Consider the following 11,294-nt stretch of genomic DNA (forward strand, 5'->3'; position numbering starts at 1 on the left):
CCTTCCTTCTTTCCTTCCTTCCTTCCTTCCTCCCTGCTTTCCTTCCTTCTTTCCTTCCTTCCTTCCTTCCTTCCTGAAGTAACAGTAATCCAAAATACTAATATTGAACAGTCATGTAGATTAAAACCGCAGTTTGTGAAATGCTCCAGATCAGAGATATGTGAAGTTTACTGGGAGCAGTGCTGGTTACACAGTCTGACAAATATATATATAACTAAAAATAATAATAGAACTGAATACTAATAGGAGATAGAAATGAAATAATAGAGCAATAATCGTAAAGGAATAAAAGATCGTAGAAGAGAGCGGATCCAAAAACAAACAAACAATTAAAAACATGACGAAACAGACGGTTTCATCATGTATTTGAATGTTTGACATATAAAACTGTATTTATAAGATTGTTGTGACACTAAAACAAATCAAGTTTTTTAGATGAGCAAGATGCAAATTTGAGAGGTGATGTAATTTAATGAAAAGTGTATAATCTAAATTCAACGAGGCAACGACGCTCTTACTGACTTCCACCTTTTTCTGTGTGAGTATGAGTATTTTTTTTTAAAGGTAAACAAAAGCCAAATTCAGTGAATGAAAAATCCTCTGTGGATGGTTTGAGAAGCGTTTTCAGAGACACATGGCGTGCAGTCTGAATAGATGATCGTTCCTTTTTTTTTTAAAACACCTGGATTTTGATGCAGCTGCTGCTTCTCACTTCTCCTTCAGGCTCGAAGCAGAAGAGAAAGCGGAGCAGCAGAAGAGCCGCAAACACCGGCCAAATATGTGTCTGTGAGGAAAGGCAAACTGATGGCCGAGCATTAGTCTGCTTCTATCCGAGCCGGTTAACCGGAGAGCTGCCATTACTCATGTCCTAACAGCCTATAATGGAATTTTCCTCGGATGAGCAAAAGGTTGTCAAGCTGCTCGCTGCAGATCAGAAAAGCAGCTCAGTGGACTGGAAGACGAAACAGGAAGCGTGGAGAACAAAGAAAAAACAGCACACACACACACACACACACACACACACTGAAAAACACCTGATATTTCCATTAATTATACTATAAGAGCTTTGTAAAGAAACATTTTTTATGAACAAAAGCAAATTTGATTGTGTTATTAACATCAGATTTAGTTTGTTTCTCCCTAATCAACAGTAAGCAGCAGTAAAAATCTGTTATATATTCCCTTCAGACGTGTCTTAAGAGAAGACTGATGAATAATATTGTGTGTTTAATATGTTTTTTCACCCAAAAATTCAATTACCATTTGGAAAATTGCTAAAAGACATCTTCTCCTGCCTTACTGAATAATCCAGAATGTCTGAATATGTAAAAAATTGTTAATTTCTAAAGTCCATTCTCAGTGTTTGCGCACTGTAGGCTTCAAGTAGACTTAATACTGTGAGTGCATAAGTGAGTTCACACTGAGAAGAACCTGGATGGTTTAACTCAAAACAGGTCAAAAAGTTGAGTGTGTAACTATGGACACGTCTCGCCCTCAACGGTCGCCATCTTGGCTCCGTAGCAGAAGGTGAGGGACCACTTTTCAAACAGGAAGTGGCGGCCGAGGATGTTGTAACTACGGTGAACATTGCTGCATCATACAAATGTAAATTTAATTAAAGCTGCAAGCAGCGATGACCGGGCCCATGCTCCCCCGCCCATCACGAAGTAGCGAGACTTGCCGCGACGCATCTTCTAAGTCAAATGGCAACAAACAGCGCCAAAATCGCAAATTCGATTCAAAATGGCCGACTTCTTGTTAGAATGAGGGTATGGGTCTGAGGCGTGGAAATCGCCAAAATCCTCTAGCTGAAATGGCGCAGCAAGGAGCTCAACTGGACGGAGCCAAATTCTGCTGTTCGATCTGTTTGGATCTACTGAAGGATCCAGTGACTATTCCCTGTGGACACAGCTACTGTATGAGCTGTGTTAACAACTTCTGGGATGAAGAGGATAAGAAGGAAATCTACAGCTGTCCTCAGTGCAGACAGACCTTCACACCGAGGCCTATCCTGGTAAAAAACACCATGTTAGCAGATTTAGTGGAGGAGCTGAAGAAGACTGGACTCCAAGCTGCTCCTGCTGATCACTGCTATGCTGGACCTGAAGATGTGGCCTGTGATGTCTGCACTGGGAGGAAGCTGAAGGCATTCAAGTCCTGTCTGCAGTGTCTGGCTTCTTACTGTGAGAATCACCTCCAGCGTCACTATAATGTAGCTCCACTAAAGAAACACAAGCTAGTTGACCCCTCCAAGAAGCTCCAGGAGAACATCTGCTCTCGTCATGATGAGGTGATGAAGATGTTCTGTCGTACTGATCAGCAGATTATCTGTTATCTCTGCCCTGTGGATGAACATAAAGGCCATGACACAGTCTCAGCTGCAGCAGAAAGGACTGAGAGACAGAGAGAGCTCAAGGTGAGTCGACTACACATCCAGCAGAGAATCCAGAACAGAGAGAAAGATGTGAAGCTGCTTCAACAGGAGGTGAAGGCCGTCATTCGCTCTGCTGATAAAGCAGTGAAGGACAGTGAGAAGATCTTCACCGAGCTGATCCGTCTCCTCCAGAAAAGAAGCTCTGATGTGAAGCAGCAGATCAGATCCCAGCAGGAAACTGAAGTGAGTGGAGTCAAAGAGCTTCAGGAGAAGCTGCAGCAGGAGATCACTGAGCTGAAGAGGAAAGACGCTGAACTGAAGCAGTTCTCACAAACAGAGGACCACATCCAGTTTCTACAGAACTACCCCTCAGTGTCACAACTCAGTGAACCTACAGACTCATCCAGCATCAATATCCGTCCTCTGAGATACTTTGAGGATGTGACAGCAGCTGTGTCAGAGCTCAGAGATAAACTACAGGACATCCTGAGGGACAAATGGACAAACATCTCACTGACAGTCACTGAAGTGGACGTTTTACTGTCACAACCAGAACCAGAGCCCAAGACCAGAGCTGGGTTCTTAAAATATTCACGTGAAATCACTCTGGATCCAAACACAGCACACACACGACTGTTATTATCTGATGGGAACAGAAAAGCAGAACTAATAAAACAACATCAGCCTTATTCTAGTCATCCAGACAGGTTCGCTGAATGGTGTCAGGTCCTGAGTAGAGAGAGTCTGACTGGACGTTGTTACTGGGAGGTGGAGAGGAGCGGTACAGGAGTTTATGTAGCAGTCGCATACAAGAATATCAGCAGAGCAGGAGATGATTGTGTATTTGGACACAATGACAAATCTTGGGCTTTACATTATTACAATAACACTTGTGAATTCTGGTTCAGCAACATCAGAACTCTCTTCTCAGGTCCTCAGTCCTCCAGAGTCGGAGTGTACCTGGATCACAGAGCAGGTATTCTGTCCTTCTATAGCATCTCTAAAACTATGACTCTCCTCCACAGAGTCCAGACCACATTCACTCAGCCTCTCTATGTTGGAGTTTGACTTTATAATAAGCATGGAGACACAGCTGAGTTGTGTAAACTCAAATAGTCAGAAGTCATTTGAGGGACAGTCAGTTATTGTGTCTCTGTCATTGTTGCTGAGAGCTCTTTTCTGAGGTGTTTCTGTGCTGCACAGAGATCAGCTTTCAATCAAGTTTGATGGACAACTTTAACATCTTCTCATCTGTTGTTATGTTATGTAAATATTTGAGTTTCTTTATGTGATGCTCTTTCTTGGTTGAGTGTTTCAGCAGAGAGGCTATCACTGCTCATCATGATTTTCTTCATATATATAAACACAAACTTGCATTTCTCAACATGGAAACTGAAACTTTGTGCTCTTGTTTCTTTTCCATCTCAGAAAAATCAGGCCTTCCTTTATCAAACATGTTTTGCTCTCATGACTTTGTAAATCAGTAAAGAAATGTATTGTTGCATTTACATTCATAGTTATGCATTTTGTCCAATGTCTCACACAAATCAGGTGTTATTAAGTGTTTTAAAACTATAATTATCATGATTATCATCAATAAGTAGTTCATTTATTAAGTTCTTGTACATAGCTGACATTCTGTGATTGATTGTCTGGTTGAAATTAATCTGAACATGAAATCATTGAATAAGAGTCATTTACCAGACTTTACTGATTGGATGTGTGAACAAACAGAAGCTTTACACAATAAATAAAGTATAATAATTCAATATTTTCTTCTGTCTTCATTTCAGGATCTCATTCTAAGCTTGTGGAGAAAATGTGAAACAAATATGAGATTTTATTTGAGGTAGATTTTCCTCCTGAAACACCACAAAGTGCAAAGTTCCTGTTTGTCGGTCAGTCTCTGAACTTTCAGGTTAATCATTAAAACAGCTTCATCACAGAGAAATGAGCAGAGCTTTCTATTTTTAATTTTAAGTCTTTAGCTTCTTTTAACTCACATTTAAAACTGTTCTTTAGTGTTTCTGACAGCTGTGATTGATTTATTGAACCATCACAGTCAAAGTTTCTCCACCTTTTCTAGTACAGATGTAATTTACAATCATTTTATCATAATGCGAACACACACATATGAACAACTGCATTCAGTCTAATCAGAATAAACATCAGAAGAACTTGAAATATTAATTCTAGTTTTAAACCATTAATAGTTTATAATAAATGTTTGGTGAAGATCCATGTTGCTTCTAAGTTTTCTTAGGTGTCACTCAAACTCAGTCTTAAAGAAAACCATAATATTTAACATTAACAACAGCAAATGAAACATATTTAAACTCTATCAGGCCCAGTCATTAAATTATTAAATTACAAAACTGAATAAAATCCTTCTTTTCATCTGGTTTCAAGTATTTCCATGTTGGTCAGTCCGATTTTAACAAGTCTAAAGTCTCAAATCTCACATTACAAAGTTTTATTTACAATCTGAAGTCTCATGTGAACAATATGTGTAGATTGTAAACTTTTCTCTTCCATCTTCATGTGGACTGAAACCTGGTTTATGAAGCAGATCAGCACCTGTTCTCACAGACTACAGATGTTATAGAGAAGCTTTAAAAAACAGCAAACTTGTAGTCAGACCATAGACTATATATAAGAAATCGACGTAACATCTGTGACGTCACCCATTGGTTTGTGGACTGCTGCTCGGAATCCAATAGTTTTGAAAATTTCAAGTGCATGATGGGAAAAATAAAAACAGGGATTCTACGTATATGGGCATCAGGAGGAGCATGAGGCGCCCTACCGGACCTGTGAACCAATCAACCTGTCAATCACGACGTAGCCACGCCCTAATGCATACCCTGCTTTATCGTCACATATAAAATCAGGGAGGCCAAAATGTCCCAAATGAACATCATACTGCATTGAAGAAGGCTTTAAACTAGCGATTGAGACCATAAACACATTTTGAAAACGTTTACTGAGGTTAGAAATCAAGTGAGTAGTTGGTGAATTCTCCATTGACTTCTATAGAGACGGAAGTCCTTTGACACCAAAACGGTCGCCCCCTGGTGGCCTTTTGATAGAATGCAGTTTTAAGTTACTTCCGCGTTGGCATCATTTCGGAGGACCGGAACTCCCCGTCTGGACCATGACCGGCTCCAAACTAGTGTGATGTCACAAATCATGCTAAAAGGTACGAATTTCACCCAATGAGTGACGTTCAGCTCTTAATGAACAGCTGACGTTCTTCAGGCTGAAACCACAGATTTGTGACACGTTTGTGACATTTAAATAATTTGTTGAATCCGTCTTGAAACACTCAGAAAAAAAAAAAAGTGAGAGTTTTATGAAAATGTTCCTACATGAGGCTGACTGTTATTTTGGTTCATAGTGTCGACAATCATATGACTGTTACCATGGTGACGCAAAGTTAAGACCAAAGGTGTTCCATTCAAAAAGTTGGAGGTGTGAGCTTGTTATAATCCAACACCGACTTCAACTTTGAGTGTTTCATCTGTTTTTATTTTTCTTCTTTATTATAAAACTTTAAAACTTTGTAAGCAGTAAAATTTGAGTTAAGAGACTAAAACATATTGGTTTGGTTCTTGAAATAAAATATAATTAAGTGCATTATACAGAACTGCGTAAAAGTTTAGCAATGATATAATGACCATATGTATTTATTTATTAGTCTCTTTATTAGAATACAACCAGAAGTGCATTTATTTACACTTGAGCAATAGCAGGAACCTGACTCTCTTAAACCTAAATGGAGTTAAACCCTTATTAATATCATTGCTAATATCTGTATTTGTCCGACTATTTCATGTTAAAATGACTGCTGTGAAAAAGGTTAATTACACCAAGTTTGAGCATCACATAACACACATGTTGTTTAATTCATTAGAAGCTTGATGATATGTATAAGACCAACTTTTAATCACATTATTCCATTAAAAATACCAAAGATCAGAGTTTGTTAGGCATAAAATCGTTCAAGATGTGCTTGATGCCAACGGAGGTCTCATTAAATACTGACTTATGCCTGTAGAAGCTATTTTGTTCTGAAAATTGTTTATTTATTTTATTTTGTGCACATATTTTCTGTTTGTATCTTAATAAAGAGACTGAAAAAAATATATGTATGGTCATTAAACATTTGCTAAAAGGGCAGCAGAGAGTGCTATCTACCTTTTTAATTCAATTGAATTTCATTTATTTATTATTTTTCCATCAATTTTGTATTTTTAGCCTGTTTTACTACTTTAACTGTTATGTTAATTCTATTTTATAATATTATTTTCTCCATAACTCATCATTTTACGTCTGTTTTCCTTCTTTACTTTTACTCTTTTTACTCCTAACATCTCCAGTTTTACTCACTTTATTCTTTCCTTTTCATATATTTTGAATATTTGATTAATGTTTTATTCGTTCTTCATCATATTTTGTTTTTATTTATTTATATTTATGTTTGTTTGTTCTGAATATGTGAACAAAGCTACTGTATAATGGTGGCCTAAGACTTTTTGCACAGTACTGTTTGTCTTCAGTCTTCACTTCAGCTCGGTGCTCTTACTCAGCATCGGTTTGGGGTCAAAGGTCAGAGGCAGGAACACCAGCAGCAGTTCCTCGGTGCAGCACGGCGGCAGACACGTTGGCCTTTTCCTTTGATCAACGCATCACACTGACATTCAGGCCAGTTTCCCTCCATTATAACTCACACTCTTCATCACTGAAGCGCCTCGTGGTGGTGAATAATTACTGATGTCATACTGACTCATGTCTGGATGAGTCAGAGCTGTTACCTGCTGTCAGGTTACCTCCATCATTAAAGCACCAAGTGAACTTTTTATTGAAGTGCTATTACGCTTCTCCTTATATTCTGTCATATAAAGTGGCTCGGGATGGAAGAGCAGGTCATCCAGGTCAGCTGCTAATCGGAAGATACTCCAGTCCGCATGTAGAAGTGTCCTCGAGCACCCTAAATGACTTATTATTGGATTTAATCTATTTTAACCCCGTTTTAGTCCAGTTTTTATTAAATGTAACCTTTTATTTTACTTTTATTTGTATTTTTAATCTATTTTAACCCAGTTTTAGTCCTGCTTTTATTACATTTAACCTTTTATTTGTATTTTTTATCTATTTTAACCCAGTTTTAGTGCTGCTTTTATTACATTTAACCTTTAATTTGTATTTTTAATATATTTTAACCTAGTTTTAGTCCAGCTTTTATTACATTTAACCTTTTATTTGTATTTTTTTATCTATTTTAACCCAGTTTTAGTCCTGCTTTTATTACATTTAACCTTTAATTTGTATTTTTAATCTATTTTAACCCAGTTTTAGCCCTGCTTTTATTAAATGTAACCATTTATTTTACTTTTATTTGTATTTTTTATCTATTTTAACCCAGTTTTAGCCCTGCTTTTATTACATTTAACCTTTAATTTTACTTTTATTTGTATTTTTAATCTATTTTAACCTAGTTTTAGTCCAGCTTTTATTAAATTTGACCTTTTATTTGTATTTTTTATCTATTTTAACCCAGTTTTAGTCCAGTTTTTATTAAATGTAACCTTTTATTTTACTTTTATTTGTATTTTTAATCTATTTTAACCTAGTTTTAGTCCTGCTTTTATTACATTTAACCTTTTATTTGTCTTTTTAATCTATTTTAACCTCAACTTTTACTAAATCCTTTCTCTTTTCTCTCTCATTTTACTTATTTATTTAATTATTTTATTTATTCACTTATTCTTTACTTATTTTATCATTCTTATTTTCTCTTGCGTGCTTTGGTCTTTTTTATTCCTTTTTTAAAATGTTGTCACTTGTTCTGTCTCATTATCAGCTTGTCATTCAACTAATTGTAAAGCACTTTGAGCTACACTATCCTGAATGAAAGGTGCTATATACTGTAAATAAAGTTTGATTTATTGATTGATAAATTGCTCCTGAAGGTTTTGCCATCAGTGTGTGAATGTGTGAATGTTGGATAGACGTGATCGAATGAATCTTGTTACTTAACCCTCCTGTTGTCCTCGAGTCAAGGAAGGAAGGGAGGAGGAAGTAAGGAAGGGAGGGAGGATGGAAGGATGGATGGAAGTGAGGAAGAAGGAAGGAAAGGAGGAAGGGAGGAAGGAAAGGAGGGAGGAAGGAGGGAAGAAGGAAGGAAGGAAGGAAGGAAGGGAGGAAAAGAGGAAGGAAGGAAGGTAGGAGGGAGGGAGAAAGGAAAAGAGGAAGGGAGGAAGGAAGGAGAGAAGGACAGAGGAAAGAAGGAAGGGAGGAAGGTAGGGGGGAGGAAAGAAAGAGAGAAGGAGGGAGGGAGGAAGGAAAGGAAGGAAGGAAGAAAGGGGGATGGAGGGTGGAAACACAGGAAGGGAAGAAAGAGAGAAGGATGGAGGGAGGAAGGACAGAAGGAAGGGAAGAAAGAAGGAACAATCAAAACAGACGGGGTCAATTTGACCCGGGAGGACGACAGGAAGGTTAATAAACTACTTTTTTGTTACTTTTTCTTATAAAAACATTGGAGGAGAGTGACATGGCAGCTTCATGTTGGTGCAGCCCTTAAAACAGTAAACCTGTCTTTTCCTTTTAGTCGGCTTTTCCTCATAAGTGCAAAAGCTTCACTCAGGCAGAAACCTAAGCCTTCGCTAATTACAACATAATTTTGGCCTTTTTAGCCTATTGGAACAACTCTACTCTAATAACAGCTACAGACGGCTGACAGCTTAATGTAACAGGTGCTTTGTTCACAACACAATACGATCACAATCACTGTTATCACTAAAGCTTTTACTTTTTAGAAGAGGATTATTTATCAGTGTAGAGTTCCTGCTGCTTACCTACAGGTAGATCACACTGGAGTATTATGTTCTTGCCTTTACCTTTGATAAGTAAACTGAGAGTAATGTGAGTTTAGCCATCTTGAAAAATGTGAGAGTGTGACTCGGCAGTCTTTGAATATCAGCAACAGGAAATTAGAATTAGGGGATTTTTTTTTCTTCTGTCATGTGGTGCGGATGAATTATTTAAAAAAAGCAATAGAAACTTGCTGGTTACTGAACATAGTAACTTTAATAATGTTACTGAAATCCTATTTTTAACGCATCACATTACTGAATTACTGTTTAATAGACCTGTCACCATAACTTTGTTTATTGGACGATATATTGTCTCAGAAATAATCACGATAAACGATATTATTGTCATTTAATACCACTGATATAATGATAATATAATAGCATAATAATGCAAAGGGGGGGAGAGTGGACGCTATGCTTCGTACACAGTGGAGGACAATACTGTGTGTTTTGGATGGCTTTTCCTTTATTCCGTCCTTTCCTTCCATTCGTCTCTCCTTCCTTCCTTCCTTCCTCCCTCCCTTACTTCCATCTTCCTTCCTTCCTTCCGTTCGTCTGTCTTTCCTTCCTTCCTTCCTTCCGTTTGTCTTTCCTTCCTTCCTTCTTGTCTTCTTTTCCTATTTCCCTCCCTTCCATCTGTCCTTCCTTCCTTCCGCCCTTCTGTCTGTCCTTTTTTGCTTCCTTCCGTTTGTCTGTCCTTCCTTCCATCCTTCCCTCCTTCCTTCCTTCCTTCCTTCTTGTCTTCTTTTCCTTCCTCCATTCCTTCCTCCCTTTCATTCGTCTGTCCTTCCTTCCTTACATCTTTCCTTCCTCCCTTTCTTAATTCCTCCCTCCCTTTCTTCCATCTTTCCTTCCTGTCTTCTTTTCCTCCCTACCATCCGTCCGTCCTTCCATCCTTCTTTCCTTCCTTCCTCCCTCCATCCATCTTTCTTTCTTTCCTTCCTTCCATCTTTCCGTCTTCCCTTCCTTCCTTCCTTCCGTTCATCTGTCCTTCCTTCCTTACATCTTTCCTTCCTCCCTTTCTTAATTCCTCCCTCCCTTTCTACCATCTTTCTTTCCTGTCTTCTTTTCATCCCTTCCGTCCGTCCGTCCTTCCATCCTTCTTTCCTTCCTTCCTCCCTCCCGTCCATCCTTCTTTCTTTCCTTCCTTCCATCTTCCGTCTTCCCTTCCTTCCTTCCTGCAATCATTCCTTCCCTCCTGCCATCTTTCCTTCCCATCTTCCTTCCTTCCTTCCTTCCTTCCTTCCTTCCTTCCTTCCTTCCTTCCTTCCTTCCTTCCTTCCTTCCTTCCTTCCCTCTTTTTACATGAGATCAGATCAGACTGTATGAGGCCTTTGAATGAAAATGAGTTTAACCTCGCTGTAATAAAGTGCAACATTGTGAGGATATTATTAGTTTCTCTTCTGCATCAACCTACAAAATCACTCACAACTTCTTTGTCTTCTTTGTTTTCTGCTGAAACACTTTGTCTCCGTCTCTGTTTCTAAAACATCTCTCCTCTGGAGGAACGTCGTCTCCTGGCAGCTGCTAACAGGTTCAACCTCCTCTGGAGCTCCTAAATATCAGCAGAGAGAGAGAAAGAGAGGAAGAGAGGAGAGAAGAGGAGAGGAGTGATGTGTTCTCTGTTCACAAAGTTGATAAAATGTTTTTACTCTCTGTAGCTCACAGCGGTCCTTTTGGGATTTTCTGTCCAGTTCTGAGTGATTTCCTTCTCTGTGAAGCTTCATAAATACGACCCCAGGAGACCGAGGAACATTTAAGTAATTATTACAAAGAAAAACTCTTTACCTGTGAATTCACAAACCTCTCTCTGCCTCTCTCTCTGCCTCTCTCACTGTGTAATAATATGGAATATGAATAATGCTGTGATCTGAGGATGATAATTATGATGGTAATGATAAGAGAGGAACTCCCTGTTGTCTCCTCAAAGTGTTTCGGTATTAAAAAACCTGAGACCCTGGAGAGCTGAGAAACAATCGAATCCTCTCAGCCGAGGACGAATAAACGCCGAACCCCTCATCGCAGTGAAATCAGGGACAATGGAG

The 11,294-nt window shown here is 38.6% G+C and overlaps 1 protein-coding gene across 1 annotated transcript; it reads left to right on the forward strand.

Annotated features, from left to right (window-relative positions):
* Positions 1–1,806: 1,806 nt before the first annotated feature.
* Positions 1,807–4,143, forward strand: LOC133985974 (tripartite motif-containing protein 16-like; the record flags this gene model as incomplete). Its single annotated transcript, XM_062425734.1, is given in 1 exon segment — positions 1,807–4,143. A coding segment is annotated over 1 exon segment (1,629 nt). The 3' UTR covers positions 3,443–4,143.
* Between the last annotated feature and the right edge of the window lie 7,151 nt (positions 4,144–11,294).

The sequence above is a fragment of the Scomber scombrus genome, chromosome 9, assembly GCF_963691925.1.
Source record: "Scomber scombrus chromosome 9, fScoSco1.1, whole genome shotgun sequence".
Lineage (NCBI taxonomy): Eukaryota > Metazoa > Chordata > Actinopteri > Scombriformes > Scombridae > Scomber > Scomber scombrus.